The following is a 21,630-nucleotide window of genomic DNA, read 5'->3' on the forward strand; positions in this document are numbered from 1 at the left end:
CCTTCAGATAAGATTCCTGGAAGGCTGCACGCATAAGTTTATACAGTCATGGGACCAAAGTGTGACCGATCTCCAGTTCTCACACTCTTGCCCCCCTGGGCAGAGCTCTGGAAGCCTGCAGAGCATGAGCCTATATGCTAAGCATGCAACCCTCCTTCTCTCTTTGAGGAGCTCTATCATATAGTGCTGTAAAGCATGTGGTGGCTTTTCCTGTCAACATCTGGTACACACTAAACATGTGAGGTGGTAAAAACCCAGGGTCAAGCAGTTCAACAGTTAGACAAACTGCTTGACACTTAAAGGAAGGCGCTTGCAATAAAAGTAGAAACTTGCGCACAGTGTTTGATGATATTATATAAGCTGATAACTGTCACAAAAGAGTTTGAGTTCCCAGCAATGCTCTCTGTGCAGTTTAGAGTGCAGGGAAGAGGCAGCTATCAAACTGCTACAGTTATGCAGAGAAGGGTGAAGCAGTCAGCTATGGCAGGGGTGCAGTTCGTTCATATATATATATATATATATATATAAATATATATATATATATATATATACACACACATATTAACTGTAATTAACTGTAAGCAATGTATTTTTTAAAAACCCAGTTCAAAAGTTGTTATCATCTTAGTGAGACATTGTGTGTGGTGCAAATGGAGTGGAATGCATGATAACATAGCTCAGAGACACATGCCACAGACACTGCAGGCTCAAACATGCAAGCAGTTAGACACAAAGCAACTATTTTGAAGCAGAACACAACGAAGTGAGGCAAGACCAGATTCTAGCAGCTCACAGAGTACTAAAGCCTAAAGTGGTGACCAGTTAAACCACCCAACTTTGCATAAGACACTCCTAATAACAATGCTCTATCACAGATCGGTAATACAGATCAAATCATCTACTCCGAAGAACGAGCATTAGTTGCAATTGTGCAGTTTCTGTCAGGCTGCTTAAAGAACTGACACAAGAATGTCTCGTCGTCCACAGTATGACCGACGCTGTGAAGAAGACAGGCTCTACCCGTTCTGAAGTTAAATGAATCAGGGCAGATACCATGGAAAACAAATATCTATACAGCAATACTATACATAATGTAATTACATTTGCTAAACTTTTTTGATTGAACTTAAAACAAAACTGCACAGCTGTCAGCACAATAACAAGTTTTAGTTTTATGCAAAACACCATCAATCAATGTTTTGGCAACAGAGGTCTATAAAAGCTAAAAAGACATGAAAGCACTTCACATTTACCCCCCTTTGCACACACAAGCACACACCTTCACATGCCAACCACAGGGAGCAACTTAACATAGTTAAGTGTCTTGCCAGAGGACACATTGGCCTGCAGCCAGGGCGGGGGATTTAACCTCCGACCTCACAGTCTACCCACCTAAACTCCAAAACCTTATTATTTAGAAAAGGTTTTCAAGAAAATATTCTACAGCCTAATATCAGTACCACAAAATAATATACCATGATGGATACTTGTCTCCATTTTAGTGACTCCTAATTGTAATTACCATAATATAATTAATGCAGAAAGTAATGGATTTGGACATATCAATAGAGGACAGCTGTGTACTAACAACACTGTGGTTTATTCTGACTCAGAGCTGTGGCTACAAGCCATCCTCTCCCTGAGCTCCTGGTTCGGCTGAAAAAGAAAAGACAGGAAGAGGCAGGAAATTCTTGGGAAAAGAGAAGGCCGAGCTTGTCACGAAGAGAAAGAAGAAATTACCACCACTGATTTTGTCTTCAGCGATGTCTGCGGCAGGCCTGGAACATTTTCACTCCAACCAAATAGCAAACAGTCCAGGGTGGGTATTTAGAGGTTTAACGTTTAACGTCTGAGATAATAAATGCATTATTATACAAAGCACTTAACTTGTTCCGACACGGGGGAATAAAAAGCATTCAGTCTGAACAGACCTGGCAGCCACTCAAGGTGGCATTGACTTGTTACTGGCAATGACAGCGTCTCTTGTCCACTATCCGAGACACCTGGGAGAAATGTGTGTTAAACAAATGCCAGTTGCTCTGGCGACTAAGTTTTAAAGCAACGTTCTGTCTCTGCTGTCTTGTGGCAAAGAAAGTGCTGCTAACACTGTCAAGCTACCACAGCTGCGGTAGCTAGTTAGCTTGGGTTAAGTACCTAGCTTTTAGCGCTAGCGAGCTAGCTACTTAGCTTGCTAAAGCTACCGCCCGTGTGTGATTTTGGGTTTTATTGCTAGACAGTGTGTCACCGTGTACACCCAACGTACTACGTCTGCGTTACACTGAATTCGCTGAATTGCCAGACGGTCGGTAAACACCGCAAATACCACCGGAGTCCCCGCTGGGTGCCTGACAGGGCAAGCAGGCAACATGCATGGGGGACCTGCCAGTCAAAACCCACATCAGTCACGACGATCATCCGCGCCAATTTAACAACACTATAAAACCCAGAGGAGGTGTCTGACTGACCACAGAGACTAACATACCATTCTCTTCACCGTTGAGACTCAGGAAGAGCTCTGTCGTGGCTTTTATCCATCTATCGGCGGTGCTCTCAGTTAGCCTCGGAAGGAAAGCCCGGTGGACGTTAGAGAGATCCGCTTCGGCTGCAGCTTCAACGGAAGGTTGCTTTTTCATAATTGTGCGACTCCAAACTGACGCTGCATGACGAGCCGGCTGACTCAGCCAGCTCTCTGTCACGTGGCTGAGGCGGAGCCACGGGCCACATGTGCGCTTTGTTTTACTTCCTGATAAATACAAACACCCAGCACAAAGGAGCTTTGTCTGACACTGTGCTACCTGTCAGTATATAATCTGGCTAAGCCTTAACATGTTCACCACTATGAGGTGAAGACTTGCTAAAAAGTTTAACATTATCTTTATTGATGCTGTATTTAAATAGCATTAACATTACCATCATACATTTTTAGTATACTCTAATAAAAGTACATATAGTTTTTGGTATGAATTATTGTAAACTTTTTTTAAATGTTGCCTGTCTACGTTATTTACATATTACAACCAGCAAGAGACTGTTTAATCTGATAAACAATTATCGGCCTCTAGTTCTCTGGTTACAAAACTATTTAGTTACCATTGATAAAAGACATGTTAAATGAAGGTGTCATAGACAACAGAAACACATAAAAACATCACATATACCTGTACAGTTACATAACCTGTACCTGGCGTACTGAGGGTATGCAACGAAAAACACTGCATTTATAAACTATTTACCTTGCAAACTTGAAAAGAAAGAAAGTTAGGCACATGGGTTTGGGGACTGTTCCTAATACTGGGACATGTTTATCCTCATCAGGATGACAAACATGTACTGACATCCTTCACGTTTTGTGCACTCACCTAGTCATTAATGTGTAACTCCTTCAATGATGGAACCGTCCCAGCTACGCTTTGACTGAAACGTCCTTTATTGCAGCGTTCTTGTTGGAAATGTGTTTGTTCATGCATAGCACTATTAAACACTTCTCTACACCAAAAACACAACCTCCCTCTTCGTTCAGTGCTCAGAGAATGTTTACAATTGAACAAAATCCCACATATGTGAATATTAAATCCAGTTTTGTATTTAATGTAAGGCATTAAAAGAAATCACATTTTTACAAACAGATTGCACAGAAACCTCAGTTATCAAAATGTATCACACTGTACCAACAAGAAACTTACCCCCCCCCACCCCCACCCCCACCCCTGGTAAAACTGTCAAGCTGCATTTTATAAAGTGCGTCCTCATTGTGTTGTATGCAATCATCACCAAGGCAAAGTCATTACAGTTTTCTGAAAGTAACCCAACAGACCTTTCAGGCACTAAACAAGTGCTTTAATAATCACTTGAATAACTCTGTTTAATTTATACAGCATTAATGAAGCGCCAACCATTCATGTCAGTCCAAAAATTAACCCACAGTGTTCCAAGAATATGTTTGATCAATGACAAGTGTTCCCTTGTTTGCAAATACAGTATTAAATGTATTTTTTTAAAGGATCCTGCAGATGGGTCCAAGCTCAACACTTAGCAAGTCAGCATCGTTCAGCTTCTACACGGCAGTCAGTTCGTCCCTCTAAAGCAGGAAAAAAAACAGTTAATCAGTGTAATGTTTTGTTTCACTGAGACAAACAGTCACATTGGTGGGGTTTTAATTTCTTTCTCTTTACAAAACCCATGCCACAGATGGGTGCAAGCAACAACATGCAGAGAACAACATGTACATGTATGTTGGTAAACTGCATGAAGGATGGAGGGGTAAGGTCATTAATACCTGTTGATTGGGGAGAAGATAGGTGAGAGACAAAATATAAAATGTCAAAACAAACTGCAAAGAAAGAACAAAAACTGCAGAAATTAAGAGATGAAGTTAAGAGTATTCCAGGGCCATACGTAGCTTCAAGACAACTTTAATTTGCAGTGTGGATGTGGAGATCTTCAGGGCATTTATGTTTTTTTGCAGTCAACTAGGGACACCTTGTGGTCAAATTGTACAATTATATAAAACCCTTTTCTACATTCGACGTTCTTTGTTTTTTTATAGTCCGTTTTGTCTTTAAACATCACATTGACCCTGGAAATCAGGAGTTAAATGTCAAAAGAAAAAGGGGTAAAAGAAAGTGTTAGAGACAATAAGGCACTGCAGTAAGCAACACTAAGGGTAGGAAAGATGCAAGGGAGAGGACTGGTTTGGAGGAAAGCACACCTGGCAGCAAAGGTTCCCTGGATGAGTCCAAGACCTGGGTAAAACGAAGACTGGATCAGAATCGTATCCGTTACCTGCTATTTTTTGCGTCTTTCTCTTAAATACTGTACAGAAGCATATTTACATATCCACCCAAATAACAGGATGAGGTGTGGGGAAAATGGTCGTTATCATTGCATAGACTTCTATCAACTTAGGTAAGTTCACTTGCATAGATGTTGAAACTAGTCTCTTGTGTAGTGAGCTCATAATAGTGTCTATTGGCAACATACTGGACACCACCATTATGCCAAACCTGTAGCACTACAGCACTGTATAGCACTTTGATTTGTCTGTCTGCTCTTCTTACCTCATAGGTGGTTCCTGCCCAAAACTTCTTCATTTCACCCCTGCACCCTGCCACCACAGCAGAGGTTATCAGGGTAAAGGGCACTAAGTAGAGTAAAGCAGGCTGGCCCATCCCAGACAGCAGCATCACAGCAAACGTCAGTATCATTCCCAGCAGGTAGGCTACAGGGAATAAGACATGGTGGGAAGAAATAATGTCAACATAAAGCTTTAGCATTGATTTACTAAAGTTTCATCGGTCAGATAACCCCACGGGGGGTAGCAAACAGAAGTATTAGATACAAAAATAAAGATAACGACTGAAGTACCTATGCAGCAGCTCACAAAGTAGATCTTCTTGCTGCTGTTGACCCAAACATCAAACCGACTACAATAAGCTATTAGGAGACCTGTAGGATCAATGAAAATGGAAACAGTGAGTGGCCTTTTAAATGATAAATTCAGATTTATGTGACACTAAATTACTCTTGTACAGTTACACCTTGTGTTTACATGAACATTACTATCCTGGTTTTGATCGTATTCAAAAAATGACAAATTAGTAGGTAGTAATCAACATCATTTGTTAAATAATAAGTAATGTTGCTGTGTTTTCCTACAGACATTCAAAGGTAGTTAACAAGTTCCCAGTGGCACAATCAATCCGACTAGTGATCAGCAGCCACTGTTGCCTGTAAATTGCTTCCAGGGATAATTTAGGTAACCGCCGACAGCAACATTTTAACCTCACCTGGGACAATGATATCTCCGTAACCCAGAATGGAGAACTGCATCCCACATAGGTTCTGAGCCCAAGCCGAGAACCGTGGGACACGCATTACCACTGGTAGCTGATAAAATATAAAATATTTAACATAATTAAAATTACAAAGCGTTACATATACATGTTTTTATGTTGTATAACAAATATGGTGGTGTACATTATTTTTTTTAACATTTACAATATGACAGCCACAACATCTTGTAATATATTCCTGTTTTCATTTGTTCTACCCAAATAATTAACAGACAAACTATAGCATAAACAAACTAAATTTACAAGCAAAGAACGACCCTGCTGCACACCAAAACATACAGATGATGAAAAAGATGAAACAGTGGTGTTGAACTAATCCACCTTGAGCTGAACTGTGGCCTTCAAAATGCAGGTGACCTATCAGCACCCACCACCTGATAATTATGTGCGAATGTGGGATCTGATTTTTTTTATCAGGGTTAGATTGTTGTTTCAATGTCTATGTGAAATAAAAAGAAAATAAAGATTAAAAAAACTTTCCTCATGTTTTAAATCACATATAAGTATCTGGCAGAAGCTGAAGAATGTTCTTTGGGAGACCTGAACATCCACCACCCGCATCAGGATTTACAATGCATTTACAATGACGTGGATGGGTATCAAGTCAAGCCTTACTTTCTCAGAAGGAGCCTGGGGTTCAGCAGGGACCTCCACCATGTTACCTTGCGTCTGCGACAGATCCCACCCAACCCCAGCGCAGAGTTAGTCAATCTATTGTTCCTCTTTGGGCATGAGCAACAAGCAATTCAGCCTGGATGTTAATAAAGCCAATGCACAGTTGATGGGGAATTCCACCAAGCTTAGCTTTTTGCTTGAGGTAATAGAACTGTTCAGATTCAAAGATGACAGGCCTCTTCTTGAACAGCAATCCATCTCTTCACAAAACAGTGTTTTAGTCTTCTTGAAGTTATCATTCAAACTCCTCAGAATTTGGCTTGTTGTCTTTTTCTTTTATTGCATCACATTGCTGATTGATCTAAAATCCAAAGATCTAAATCTTAAATTTAATGTAAAAAGTGAACCTAAATCAGATATTTTAGCATTGTTTGTATGCTTCCTATTATTATATGTTACTTGTTTTTTGTATGCACCAAATCACTAAGGTAATTCCTATTAATGTGAAACCCCTTCACTTGCATGGCAATAAATACAATTGTGATTCTGAAATGTTTTGGGCAAAAGCCAAGTTGAACAATTTGGTGAAGTTCCCCTTTACAGTAGTAGGTAATGCAGGGAGTTTACCTTTTCTCCAGATGCATCTGGGCCAAGGGCAACCTGCACCATGATGCTAACTCCATTCTGTTGACAGAACAAGATGCAAGATGCGTTTATTCAATTACTCATTAGGTTATAAAATCACCACAACACTAAACATTATTAAATCACCACGATATTAAACATTATTTATGTAAAAATAATAAAAACATTGATGCTTTAAAATTACCTTGGTTAAGAAAGGAGTGATAAAAACAAAGAAGACATCGTACACAAGAAGGAGGCTCAGAAGGATCACACAGATCTGTGAAGAAAAACACTGTCAGGGACAAAAAACTGAAAAGTACTGAAAGTACTACAAGTACTCCCATGTACAAAGCGCAACAGGCAAATAACAGAAGAATAAAAATCAAGTCTGAGGAGAAAGGGTGAGGAAGCACCTTAAAATTGGAAAGTGAAATGGTCTTCATAAAGTTGAGACAGAAAGCAATGCCAAGAAGGTCTTGTAAGATCCAGATCCATCTACAAACACATGAGATCTTAGGTATTCACCTTAACAAGCTTTTCCATTTTTTAATAGGCTTGCGTTACTAAGTATAAATAGAAAACATGTTAAAAAAATTACACATTACACAGTACACAGTATGTGCAAAATTGTTTTCTGCCATGTATACACTATATCTAATACTGGAAACACATGAGAGAAGCACCTTTACAATGTGTGTTTTCTAGATCATTTTAACCAAAAACACTACACTACATCAGTAAACAGTCTGTGTCTAAATAATAAGACTGGAACAGACAGACAGACTTCGGTGCTGAGACACCCAGCATGTACCTGTCTTCATTTCGGTACACTCCCCAAACCACAGCGATGCTAATGCACACAGCAGCCAGAAGGAGAGACCTCACTGAGAAGTTCCAGTTTCGGACAGAGAAGCTAAAATAAAAAAAAAAAAAAAAAAAATAAAAAAAAAAAAAACACAGACATAATTAGAAACTCAAATAAACAAATGCTGTTGAGCAGTCGAAGCCTGTCTGTATGAGTGTTTCACACCCATCCCACCAAAATGATTATCCTGAAAATATGTTTCTATATTTCTTTATTTATATATAATATATTTATGGACCAACCAATAATACTGTTGTAATAATGTTTTCCTCCTGCAGATGTATACATATATAGTCTTTTTTAAAGAACAATCCTACCTTAAAGTGCCACATCCAATTTGTTCCATCACAGCATCCAGACAGCTGAACAGTGCAGAGGCAGATGCAAGGCAGAATATAACAATAATGATGTAAACTGGGGGAAAAAACAAAAACAGGTCAAATCAATGCAACACCAGATAACATTATTACGTCAGATACACAGGAGTTGTTTGATTCACTCACCAAGGACATTGTAGAAGTAGTACATAAGCACCAGCATCCCACACATCATAGCAACAAAGAAGACCACTTTGAGAGGAGAATACAGGGAAAGTTCTCCGCTGTCTGCTTTGTTATCTCCCCCTCCGCCCCCCAGCACACAACTATTCAATCGATCCCTGCCACAAGCAGAAAAAAATAACATTTTAATTGTGTTTCAGTAACATTTCCTGATGTGAGTTTTTAACCCACAGTTCTTTACTAATAAATGTAAAATCTCACCTCTCACATGCTCCACTCCAGTAGCCACCCAAACTGACTGTGATGATGGAAATAAGCAGGATGACAGCAATACTTGGATCAATCTTTGAGTAAGGTGGAGCATACAGCTTCACCTGCATTCCTTCACCAAAGACCTGAGGGCATATAAAACACTCGTTACCAAAACATAAAGAGTGCATACTTCAAATTAAAGACATCAGAATGGACATCAACAAGAAACACAGCTAAACATAGTATTGGCATAGAAAACACTTCTCTGACCTGCTGTGCTTCCAGGAAGTCTCTGTACCTCATAAGAGCCAGGGGAATATGGACCTTGGCATAGTCGGAATCATTGGCACTTGGAGTGGTCTGAGCAGAGTAGTTTGAAAGACATTTATATAAAGACACAATAATTGCTCTTATCAGGGTCATTGTAGGAAAGAAAAAAGACAAGGTGAACTAATAACAGCCTAAAATAAGAAAATGTGCACATTCCCACAACTCCACACCACTGGTGTGTCACTTCCTTATTCTGAAGTCGCTTCTATGGGCGTAACCATTAACCATTCAAGTCAATACCCAACAAAGTCAACAACATCATTTGTTACACATAAAGGTGGCTTGGCAAAAAGAACCCATCATAGTAAATACGGTAGCAGGAACTAAAAATAAATACTCAGTTCAACACACCCACTACCTTAGTTTCATTGCTATAAATTAAACATTGCATCAGGTAACGCAAGAGTTAAACAAGACCAGGATACACAGCCAATAAAAAGGTGAAGCAGGTTCAACCACAACAACATATCAGACTAATGCTGTCACCACTGATATAATACATTTACACTACATTAAACATTTTAAAAAAAGAAAATGAAAACGAAACATCACACTTAATTAAAAAATTGCAATGACCTACCAATGGTGTGTTGCTGGCAATGAGCAAAGCTGTAGCTCCGAGGCTCTGAGCAACAATGGCTTTCTGAGAGAAATCACAGTCCCCCCTCATCACTACCACAGCTTTGCCCTTCATGACATCCGGACTAACTCGTGAGCTGTTGCACAGCCTTGTGGAGGTCATATTCACCAATGGGTACAAAGGCTGGAAGTATATAGAGATTCATTTAGCAAATTAGAGGAACAGGTCATTTGGAATTTGCCTACCATGATCATTACACTTCTAGTTTTGTTTTCACTTTGTCAAGAAGCTATAATGTGAAAGAAAAATCACAGGGATAAACACCGTAAGAGTCAGTAAAAGTCACACCTTCTGCTCCAGATAATATCAAGTCACAAGTGTGTTTCAGCAGAGTTTAAAAACTTACGGCATCAGCAAGCGTTTGAGAAAGGGGGGTCCAGGAGTGATTGTGAACGATGCAGTACTCCCTGTTTTCACTTCCATCTGAAATATGCAAGACTGCCTCTTGGCAATTTATCTGTTGGGAAAGAAATGCTCTTTACTGTTTTATATTAGGATTTTTTTTTTAATCTAACAAAGTTTTGTCAGATTAGACTGAGTAATCAAACTAATACAGGCTGAAGGAGACAACAGAGTCAAATCATCATCATGGTTGGTTTATTAACGTATTACCCGTGTTTATATAGAGGCTGTGTTTTAATAAATGCGCTGAAATATGTCTAAAAAATACTGACAATGCTTTAAATGTCAAATACGCTTCAATAAGCTTCAAAAGAGTTAAACCAAATTAAATCCGTGACACCTGCGATGGCGGCGGTCGTCGGGGAAATCACGCTCCACCAAAACCTCACTTAATACCCAGAAACATGCTGGCTAAATAACACGGAAATCGCCTGCCAATGTGATCCTTCTACATTAATGTCATGGAATAATATCAGTACAGCTCAAACAGCACCCTAAGGCTAACTGACTAGCCTCGTTAAAGCTAGCGTTAACGATTAACGAGCTTTAGTTCACAGACAGTGGTCATTTTACACTAAACAACACTGTCATTTAGCTCCCTTCATTAATTGTTTCGACTACACATTGGCAGTATCACTCAGGGAAGTTAATTACAGTAACTTATGACCCATTTTCTACCACTAAGTCAGGCTTTTAGGCCCATCATCATATGGTAGTTAGAACCGTCTATCAACTTACCTGCGACGCCAAGAAAATGACAGACAAAAAAACGATTCTGACGGTTCCTTCCATTGTCGTAACATTCGGTTTCTCATAAAATCTCGGAACATCAACTTAAATTTACTTCTGTAGGACAAGAAAACACTTTTTAATTCGCTATGTTGCGAGTATCTTCATGGCTGTTCAGCAGGACAACAGATGACAGGTACTTCCTGTATTGGCTGGTTTGTCACGTGATGCTCTGCCCAGCCGGTTTCAGTTCCACTTAAACGTCAGAAGCTGCAACACACACACGAAAACCTGTTACTGCGTGTTATTATGACACATAATCCATGATTAAAATAATAGATGCAGCCTGCATGCGAAGGCTAATAAAGTGCTAACCTCAAAACACAGCAATATCGCCATATATAATAACGATTCCAGTTAGAAATTCCAGAAAATAGCGAGGGAACCAGAGGATACAATTCTCATCCAAATCATAGGCCTACTACTACTGTGTTACCGTGTTAGGAAATAATTATTTCATGATTTGCAGTGTTTAAATAATCAATACATAAATTATTTGAACACATTTTAAAATGATCCAGTCCATAAATTGTAATGCACTGTTATTTTTATTTTACAAAAAAATGCCATGTGCAGCAGTAGCCTATATGTGTGTGAACCCATTATGAGGTAATTGACTCATCTGATGACATACAGTGTTGACCTTTGCTGGCTGGCAACACTCAACAACCATGATCTTCTAGTGGGCTAATTTTCTACACAAAAACCAGAGGAGGGCAAAAAAAGACATCAGAGTTCTGCCTGCTGGCAGTTTCCACTGTTTCAAATGTCAAATAGAAGTAACTGTAAAAAAAATCTCCAAAAAAGTTCACAGAAGATATTGTTTTGTGTGGCCCATAAAATTCAGGTCTAACTTGAGTTGTCATAAAAATCACATGATTGTTTAAGCTGTGTAGGCACTGCTGGTAATTCATGGCTTATACTTTATTAAATGTTGACATTGTATTACCTTGAAGCTTCACAGCCATTGCTTATATTGGATTGCGATATCTAGTGTATTAGCCCCCTTCTTTTAAGCTTCCAGAGGTGGTGCATTTTAGTTTCAGATATCCCCATCATATCAAACATCTGAACAATGTTTCTGTTTATTTGTTGTAACAATGTTTGTACAGACTAAATTTGGGGAGTTAGTCCTTGTTTCCCAAATGTTATTTATTTACACGTAATGGTCCTCATGGTGAATCATGTTCATATTTATATGACTTATTTATGACCTCTTACTGAATATTCGACCGTATGCCTGATTAGTTTTGTCTTAAAAGTTTCTTGTTAATAGGACTCATTTAAATCTACCATCCAGTGTAATGTGACAAAGGGTGAAGATACATGTGATCATGTTTTTAAATGATGTCATCCGGCTTATCACTTGGCACCAATTAGCTAAAAGCCAGTTTACTGGCTGGTCCAAACTGTAATCAGATATACTTGTTGAACCTGTGTCAAATTAATCAGTTTCACATGAATGGCTTTTTCCATCAAAGTGTAAACACTGAAAAACAGAAAGTGTCACTTGTGCTGAAACAGATGGATAATTAGCTAGAAGACATGATTTTGACAACTACTGGCTGTGTTGTTATTAAGATAATATGGAAATAATTGGCTGAATATTGCATCTCACCAACCAGCATTGCATTGGATATGTGTGTAGAACCTACATTGGCTGTGGATGTTTACTTTGTGTCTCCCACGTGCAGATTGATTTAAATATTATTAGTGCTTAATATGAAGATATCTCTAATGGATAAGTGTAATCATCCCATCTGTCCTTGTATGGCAGAGAAATGATCAGCAGCTAAAATGTGCCATATGGTGATGGATTTTCAGGCACACACTGAGACTTCCTGGCTCATCCCTGAAGCTCATGGCATCATAACTTGAGATGAATACAGCAGCTGCCGCCTTCTGTCTGACCCTGACCTGAGTAGCTGGCAGCTACAACTTTGGCTTGGGCTTCAGATGTGTCACTTTGCAAATATATTTTGCACTGAAGCACCCTGTAATGACATGGCTATTGCATGTTACCTTGGGTAATGCTACTCATAATGTAATTTGAGTGTGAAATTTAGGAAATAACAACATGGACGCCTGTTGGTGTATGTATTACAGTATTATTATATATATTATTATATTATATACAGTATTATTTTGGGGACAACAGTGGCGCGCCTTGCTAGTCATTGTATGACAGTAAAGAATTTCCCTCTGGGATTAATACAGTATCTAAAATAAAAATAAAAAAATAAAATATTAGTATTATGTATCTTAGCACAAAGGCAGCCAACATCCAGATGTGGTAACAACCTCATTTGTTTCCACTCACTGAAACAATTATATTACTAAACAGAATTGCTGGTGATATTGCCCAGTTCAGAACAGGATTACGTTGAAACACTAAAGGTCCACTGGTACTTTAGAGCTGTAAAAGAATAAAGAGAAAAAAATATCAGTCTGTACAGGGCCTGTTGTCTTTTTCTAAGACATCTATTGACAGCTCAGTGACGGAGTCCTCTGACTCACAGGGAACATTATGCCCCTGCTGGCCAAGCATCAATGTCTGAAGGAACCCTCAGCTTTCTGCTGAGAGAAAATGGAATTAATGCATGCATGCTTTCACACTTATGATCAAACCATTCTCTGCGGCATGCTTTTCACTTAATAGTAAGGGAAAAAAAGATTTGAACCCATGCAGATTTGGTAAGTTTGCCCCCTAACAAAGAAATGATCAGTCTATAATTTCAATGGTAGGTTTATATATAATATATATATTTATGTATAAGTAATGATGGTGTTTCCTTGGACCGTACCTTTTTATCCTTTTATCCTGTTTTTATTTTGTTAAGTAGAAGTGTGTATGGGTGTGTGTGTGTGCCTGGTATGTATTTTGGGTGTAATTGTCTGGGGGTCTTATTTTATTTCAGTAAAGCACTTTGTGTATAGTGCACTATTATGTATAATTTAAAAAAAAAACGTTGGAAACTGGCAGCACAAGCTAACACTGACTGCTGCCAGGGAAAAAGGGAAATATGTTAATATGTTAATAGATGATAACAGGATTGTGTCCTCCAAATTAAAAGTAAGTATTCAACCTGTTATGATGTGTCTAGTCTTTAATAATTTACCAAGAAAAAAAGCATCAATGATAAATTATGCCCACAACATTATATAAGTGACTGGGTCTGAGTGTTTTCTGAAGCAATGGTATGTAATATGAACTCTAGAGTTACTAGAGTAAGATGACTCTTATACTATTCACTCTTGGACATGCAAAATTGCACGTAATATAACTTTTGTAAATATTAACAAATAATGTAAATGTTTTGAAGGTTATAAAACATGATTGTGGCTGATAGTATCAAATTCTCCTCAAGGGCTTGTGATGATCGAAGCCGGAAGATTAGAGTGACATAAAAAAACAACATAGGTCAGTATGTTCTATTCCTTCCTGGCTGTGGACATGATCCAACATCATCGCAAGTACATCACAAAGGAACAGTATTAAATGATGTGTTCAGTTACATCTTTAGCTGTGACATTTAAAAGCTGAGGAAAATCAAACAGCAGTAATATTACTGACATATAATATTAGATATAGTATATAATACATAATTGATTGATTGATTCAATATCCTCTCTGCTTGTTTGGTGAATGATAATGGTAATGGATGGTATGTGAACCAAATGTGTTTCTGCTAATATCAGCTGTACACGGACTCTGTTTACCGCTATGACCAAATGCTAAAGATAGTGTCTATAGAGACAAAGTACATTACTTCCATAATGCATCATAATGCATTTGCTTTCCATTACAGCAGGTATAAGAATAACCTTTCCATACTTTCCATAGCCCAGAAGAGTCATATGAGTCATTGCTTTGAAAGACATTATCACATAGAAATCATAATTAGATTGTGAAAAACAACATCATTTGACACATGTCACTGAAAAGTGGTTGCTAGTTGGTTGAAATGTGGAGTGGACATTACCCATCAGGGATGTGTCAGGGATTGGGACTTTGTTTGACTTTAATTGGCTCTTTGATTATATGATTATGCTGTCGCTCTCTCCTTTTGTATTTTCACATTTCTTAAATCATAACATAAAAAGAACAAATGTTCTGCAAGGAGGTGAAAGACCGCTTTAATTAACCCCTGTCACCTTTCCTGCCTGCCTTGACCTCTGTTAGAGTCTAAGTGAACTTTGCCGTGGAAACAGAACACAGCCAGTTCAGACATATTTATTAAGTAATCATTTTTGTGAATAATATAATTCTTAGAGAGCAAACTTCTGCTTTTGTTAAGAAATGTCACATTCCAACCCAGAAATAAAAACGTTTCCATTGAACATTTCTGCGAACCAAGAACGTTTCAGAGCTGAAAATACATATAATTCTAATTTCCCCCCTGACAGCAGAAACACGTTTGCACATTCACATGTCCTTTGGTAAACTCTACTGTTTTACATGATGCTTTCCCAACCTGTATAGAGGTGTGGGTTTGTTCACATTTTCACTGGCAGGCTCAAATATGACAGAGCTGGCAACAAGTCAGGCAGTCAACCAATTATGACTGAATTTTAGCAGGTTTTCTTGTTTTTGTCCAAACAATCCATTAGTATTGATGTAAAAACACAAACACAAACAAACGAAAAAGGTACCTCATGTGTCTCAGCAATATTTTCAAGTATTTTCTACATTTTTGTTTTAAATGTAAATTTATTTATGAATGTTTTGGAAAACTAAACATGACGTGTAGGTGGCCTGAACACTTTACGGTCTTCATGTTCGTCACATTAAAATGAATATTGTGTGTCCCAGTCCCATGGACCATGTCTTAACACTGGAGGATTTCACGGGCAACATCCAAACTGTGGTTTTATTCTTCTTCTGGTGACCACCCATCATACTTTATGCGCTGCAGCCACTCGCGTCTCTTTTCTCGTCTTGTCGGATGTTGGCGTGTGAAAGTGAAGTGAGACCACACCCCTGAGGGCTCTGATTGGTGTGTGCGGTTAAAGGTGGAGCAGCTGGAGGACAGGACCCGGGCGGCTCAACCTGCTGCCTCTCTAAACTTAAGGAGCATACCTATGGAAAAGACAGCACGCATCCCGTCTTAAGCCCTGATGTGATTTCTTTTAAACAGCCTGTCTGCACTGCACGTAAGTTTGATTTCATACTCGCCACTAGCGTCAGTTTTAGTTGTCATTTTTGGAATCAATAGAAAACAATATGGCTTACGTCACAACAAAACAGTCCTTGTTTGTTTTGTTCCATAGATGATGGTTGACTGAGGATCTGTGGTGTGGTGTGGTAAACATGCCTAGTGGAGCAGGTTAACAGCTTTGATTTAGGCAAGAGAGGAGAATTGACATCTCCATTTGTGTGTGTGTGTGTGTGTGTGAACCAGGAGGTAATTGATCAGAAAGCTGTGAGCATATATATAAGTGTATATGTGTGTATTATGTCTATATTTGCCAATAAAAAAATCACATAATGTGAGTTTACACGGAGTTATGTGCCTGTTCCTATAACATTTTAATATTAACAAATACCTGAGGCAAGATGTAGTGCTGTTAGATGAGTCACAGGGTGGTGACGGCTGTAAAATTCAAGGCAAACCAAATGCTAAGACGATGTCTCTTGTTATGAAGCCATGTTTTTATGGTCTTGAGCAATAATAAATGTGTATTTTCTTGGCAAAGAAGTTTTATTCAGGCTCAAATAAAACAAAACAACCATCATGATACTGTTTGTGTATAATATTTCTACGTTATTGTATCTTTTCAGTTCTTGTTCTGCCTTAAATTGTTTTCTTGTGGTTGAATATTTTGCCTTCCAGGAAAACAGAAACATTCTTACATGTCTAATATGTGATATTAGCCGAATGTGCTGATATTACTCACAGTTTGTTGGCTCCATCTTTCCAGCTCAGTGCCAGTGTACTTCCATATATGCATATTACTTCCTCATGATGTGCCATTTTGTTATTAATTTATGGGCTGTTTGTGTTTTCTGTTATAGCGCACTGTCTGTGGCCCCTGTCTCTCCCCCTCACTCCTTTCTGTTTGTTTACTCTTATCCTCAGAGCTGATCCACACAGATGAGCAGAATGTTTCTTCCTCTGCCTGCGTCAGAAAATGAATGCCTCTCTGTGTGACACTGCACTGACCATGTATCACCTGGCTGCAGGCCGTCAGGTTAACGTCAGCTGTAATTGCTCCTTGGCCCCTTCCAACTGGACAACAGGAGGAGACGCACCACAGCTGCCCACATTCACCACAGCAGCCAAAGTCAGAGTGATCATCACCTTCATTCTCTGTGGCGTATCGGCCTTTTGCAACCTGGCAGTGCTGTGGGCAGCTCACAGTGATGGAAAACGAAAATCCCATGTCAGGGTCCTGATTATTAACCTAACGGTGGCAGATCTGCTGGTGACCTTCATTGTGATGCCTGTGGATGCTGTGTGGAACATCACAGTCCAGTGGATGGCTGGGGACTTTGCCTGCAGGCTGCTGATGTTTCTCAAGCTGCAGGCGATGTACAGCTGTGCCTTTGTCACTGTGGTGATCAGTCTGGATAGGCAGTCAGCCATCCTTAACCCTCTGGCTATCAATATAACCAGGAAAAGGAACAGAGTCATGCTCTCTGTGGCATGGGCCATGAGTGTGGTGCTGTCGGTTCCTCAGGTAAGGTCAGGTATTCCTGGTGACGTCACAGGTGAGGGGTTGGAGTTGGAGACTACTTTTTCTCATAAAATATTATCATCTGTGGTGCTCATTCACCCAGATGAGAGGACAGCTACAGTGTTTAAAGTGTTCCCACATATCTGAACTGTTTTGATCATTTTCCCTAACAGTGTATAGCCACACAGCTGTTCCATTTGAGCTATTTCATAACATATTGGTATCTGCATATTTAAGTTCTACTATTAAAATTCTGAATCAGTTAAATACTTTTTCTTTTTACATACTTTTCATTTCTCAGATGTTTCTTTTTCACAATGTGACCATCATCCATCCTGAGGACTTCACTCAGTGCACAACTCGTGGCAGCTTTGTCACTCACTGGGATGAAACAGCCTACAACATGTTCACTTTCTCCTGCCTGTTCCTGCTGCCACTGGTCATCATGATCACCTGCTATACCAGGATCTTCTGTGAGATCTCCAAACGACTGAAAAAGGACAACTGTAAGTTTAAACTGAGGCTCAGCAGACATGTTTAGTTTTGGACATGAGCACTTACTCTTTCTGTTACATGAGGATGTGATGTGTCCTGTGTTTTATTTCTCTTGCCTGTTTTGTTCCCAGTGCCTTCCAATGAAGTGCATTTGCGATGTTCGAAGAATAACATCCCCAGAGCCCGGATGAGAACGCTAAAAATGAGCATTGTGATTGTCCTGTCTTTCATTATCTGTTGGACTCCGTACTACCTGCTGGGCCTCTGGTACTGGTTCTTTCCTGATGACTTGGAGGGGAAGGTCTCCCACTCACTGACCCACATCCTGTTCATCTTTGGTCTCGTCAACGCCTGCCTGGACCCAGTCATATATGGCCTGTTCACAATTCGCTTCAGAAAGGGGCTCCGTAGATATTACTGCAACGCTACCACGGCAACAGACCAGGATACCACAGTTATTACAGAATCATTTAACTGTATGAGCAATTCTTTGTCACTGAAAAGAAAGGCAAGCCCTCTCAGCCAGGAGATGCTGATGCTGGGCAGTGATAACCACAGCAGAGCAGAGTCAATGTCACCAATGTGCAGCTTTTTAACAGCTGGCAATGACGCAGAGAGGGACTGCAACCACTCAAGCCCAGAGAGCATCTTATGATACAGTCCAGTGAAAGAGGGTTTCATAGCTGTTGTATAACTAACTATTTGTTCAGACTTGCTCTGTTGTGTCAGACTTTCTAACTGTGGTTCTGTTGAACATGTTATTTCAGCTTACTTAAAATGACTGAGATCAAAAATTAGGTTGGAAAATGTATTTTGTAGATGTGCTTCTTAAAAAAAACATTGATATTACACTGCCATCCTTCTGCTACAAAGGAATGTGGGTGTGTTCTGTGAATTGTATTTTGTGGTCTTTTTAAATTAAAAAATATTCACTGGGACTGACAGCATAACTATTGCCTCATCTCTTACTGAAATGTCAGATGCAAAATTACATTATAAGCTTGGTGAAATGAGAAAAAAAAATGTAGCTGCAATCAAAGGCACACAGTTCTGCTGGAGAGTCTTTTCTGTGCAGATCACTCACACAAAAACACTTCTGTGTGTGCTGAAGCGTAGCAGTAGTATACCTGAGGGAGCGGACGGCTGCCTATAATCAGTAATGAGTCATAGCGCCAAATGAAAAGGCCATTTCCACCCTGGCAATGTGACTAATTGATTTGCGGCGGAGATAAGAAACTTTTAAATTCTCTTCAGCTCTTTTTAATAAAGGCAAAGAGACTTTTTGTTCAGAAAAAAAGAACCTGAAACCATCCAATGAACCTGTTTTAGGAACAACATGGAGGTACCAAAATTCAGTAGAAAGCAAAGTAATTATATCCCGGCACCTTATGAAGCCTGTTTTTACACATGTAACTGAATCCACTCTCCAAATTGACGCCTGTATCTCCCGATCTTTTGTTAATTCAACCAACAGTGGAGACAATAGGAGCAGAAAAATAAAAGTAAGATGTGGCACTATATTTCTAACTGCTGCAACTGCAAAGGCCAAAAATGTCCATCTGTAAACCAGCATAGTGATTAAAATAGTGATTATGTTGGAGCAGTTGTGGTGGGTTGGTCCATAATCCTTACACCAGGCTAAACAGGTTGTTGGTTGTATTCATATTCATATATATACATACACCAGGCCTGAGGAATAAAAAGTCTTGCTGATCAATTGAATATATTCATTTTTAATATTTGAGATATTTCTATGCAACAAAGTTTATGTCTGTTTATAATTGAAAATTTCAATACAATGTATTAATCTCTGAGTTGGAGCTGCCTGTACTCAGTGATGAGTCACATTGTTAACACCATAATGGAAAGGTTTTCACATTAATTCAATTGTGTGAGAGATAAAAAAAATAAAATTAACATCTGATCTTTCATTCAGTGTGAGAAAAACTAGATGTGTAACTTATGAAGATGATCAAAATCTTCAATCAATCAAAAACCTGCGTAAAGTGCTCAATGCTTTCTTGTTTCTTTTTTACAGACACATGCCAAGCACTCTGAATAGACCACCTGCACAGTAATTACGTTGCTGCTCCTGATGATGTGAGAACCTCAGGTATCATCAAGGCTGTTTTTAGAAATTCAAATGGGGCTTTCAAGTAGATATTATAATCAGTATCTGTTCCCTTTTGTGGGGAGATGCCATGATTTCATAGAAATATGAGAGTGCATACAAATTATGCAACAGTGCAGATAAACATCTCTGCACAAAGAATAGCTGAGATGTGATTTTGCATCCAAAGAAATCTCTTTGAAATAAACTCAGCTTTCAAATTGTGGCTCAAGAATCCTATTATTGTTCTGCCAACAATTTAAACAACTCTGAGCTCGTCTCACGTATATCGTGCAATTTGCTCTTACCCTGGCATTCATTCCATTCAGACATCACGCAGCAGCTGATTGTATTCTCTTTTACATCAATTTGTCAGATGGCCACACACAAAAGTTCAAACTTTTGTGATCACTTCACTGTTATGATTTACATTTTAAAAGAAGTGCAGAAAACTCTACTGTAGTTTTTTGGCATCTTTTAAAAACATGACGTGAGACATTCAAGGACCCCAAAGTCAGTGTTTCATGACTCAAAAAACACGACCAGAAACAGACTTTCTACACACTATATAAGTATAGTAATATATTATACAGTAATATACTGTAGAATTTTTAAATGATTATTATATGACAGGCATGATGGAAGTTTAAATATCATCCATGTGGAGGAGTGTGTGCATTTAGCAGAACCGAACGACTGTGTCAATCAGCTGACAGATTATCTGTTGTAAACAATAATTATTTTAATACTTTCTATCATTTTGAATCTGTTTATCAGTGTGTAAACAGTGCTGTGAATGTGATTAAAAACAAAACTGTAGCTGAGCCAGACCTCTGTGTGATCCATCATCTGTTGCAGTTCTTCTCATGGTTGCATTTCTCCACAAACTGATTTAGCCTCATTATCACTTTTCGGTCAAGATTCTTTCTGGGGAGTTCTAAATATATCTAACAACTTGAATTTACTGAACCATGATGCATTGTGTGTGGCTGTGTGTATTTCAAGGGAAATTAAGCACACAGAAATGCAAAAATAACAATGTATTTAAAGGAAACAGCATAAGATGTTTTCTTCTTTTTCTACAGAGTTACACAGTAAAAACAACTGACCTGGAATTGAAGGTACCGTGCTACTTGTTGTACATATATAGTATATGTGTGTGTGTGCATATATAAATATGTCATAATTCTTTGTGTGATGACTTTAATTGGCTTTAATGGAGGCTGTGCAAATTTTGCTGCACTGCACTGTGGTCTTAAAGTGGCAAATTCAAAGTGATGCTCATGAACACTGTGATTAAACCACTGGTTATTTTCTTGCATGTTATAATACAATACAATACTGTGGCACAAGACAGAGCAAGAATCTAGCGGCAGAACACCTAACTGAACACAATTGACTAATTCATCCCACATATGACTAATTATACTGAACTGTAAGCAGTGTATCCTTGTGCCTGTTTATTTGTCACACAC

General features: G+C 38.9%; 3 protein-coding genes across 9 annotated transcripts in view; 1 reads left to right on the top strand and 2 right to left on the bottom strand.

The window, feature by feature from the left end:
• The window catches only part of trpm7 (transient receptor potential cation channel, subfamily M, member 7), a 28,785-nt gene extending 26,149 nt beyond the window's left edge, over nucleotides 1-2,636 (bottom strand). For all 4 annotated transcript variants that reach the window (XM_028402848.1, XM_028402846.1, XM_028402847.1 and 1 more), the window contains exon 1: nucleotides 2,483-2,636. In XM_028402848.1, the coding sequence (XP_028258649.1) occupies nucleotides 2,483-2,485 (3 nt within the window). In that variant the 5' untranslated portion in view covers nucleotides 2,486-2,636. The remainder of the gene's footprint in view (nucleotides 1-2,482) is intronic.
• Nucleotides 2,637-3,674: 1,038 nt separating this feature from the next.
• On the bottom strand, nucleotides 3,675-11,030 carry sppl2a (signal peptide peptidase like 2A). Of its 3 annotated transcripts, XM_028402392.1 has the most exons (17): nucleotides 10,822-11,030; nucleotides 10,028-10,138; nucleotides 9,622-9,804; nucleotides 8,982-9,071; nucleotides 8,721-8,854; nucleotides 8,463-8,617; nucleotides 8,277-8,373; nucleotides 7,906-8,007; nucleotides 7,508-7,589; nucleotides 7,297-7,371; nucleotides 7,095-7,151; nucleotides 6,468-6,521; nucleotides 5,787-5,886; nucleotides 5,365-5,445; nucleotides 5,058-5,218; nucleotides 4,709-4,742; nucleotides 3,998-4,078 (listed from the first exon to the last, which is right to left on the bottom strand). In XM_028402392.1, exons 1-17 carry the CDS (start codon nucleotides 10,873-10,875, stop codon nucleotides 4,038-4,040), a joined length of 1,611 nt encoding a protein of 536 aa, XP_028258193.1. In that variant the 5' UTR covers nucleotides 10,876-11,030; the 3' UTR covers nucleotides 3,998-4,037. The 3 variants fall into 3 exon arrangements, with proteins under 3 accessions (XP_028258194.1, XP_028258193.1, XP_028258195.1); XM_028402393.1 differs by lacking the exon at nucleotides 4,709-4,742 and having other exon boundaries at nucleotides 3,675-4,078; XM_028402394.1 differs by lacking the exon at nucleotides 6,468-6,521.
• A 4,736-nt stretch (nucleotides 11,031-15,766) lies between these two features.
• On the top strand, nucleotides 15,767-18,895 carry LOC114433693 (putative gonadotropin-releasing hormone II receptor). 2 transcript variants are annotated; one of them, XM_028402341.1, is made up of 4 exons: nucleotides 15,767-16,026; nucleotides 16,144-17,553; nucleotides 17,852-18,056; nucleotides 18,177-18,895. In XM_028402341.1, the coding sequence occupies exons 2-4, from the start codon at nucleotides 17,005-17,007 to the stop codon at nucleotides 18,698-18,700; spliced, it is 1,278 nt and encodes a 425-aa protein (XP_028258142.1). In that variant the 5' UTR covers nucleotides 15,767-16,026; nucleotides 16,144-17,004; the 3' UTR covers nucleotides 18,701-18,895. The 2 variants fall into 2 exon arrangements, with proteins under 2 accessions (XP_028258142.1, XP_028258143.1); XM_028402342.1 differs by having other exon boundaries at nucleotides 16,953-17,553.
• The last annotated feature ends 2,735 nt before the right edge of the window (nucleotides 18,896-21,630 follow it).

The sequence above is a fragment of the Parambassis ranga genome, chromosome 3 (assembly GCF_900634625.1).
Source record: "Parambassis ranga chromosome 3, fParRan2.1, whole genome shotgun sequence".
Taxonomy (NCBI): Eukaryota; Metazoa; Chordata; class Actinopteri; family Ambassidae; genus Parambassis; species Parambassis ranga.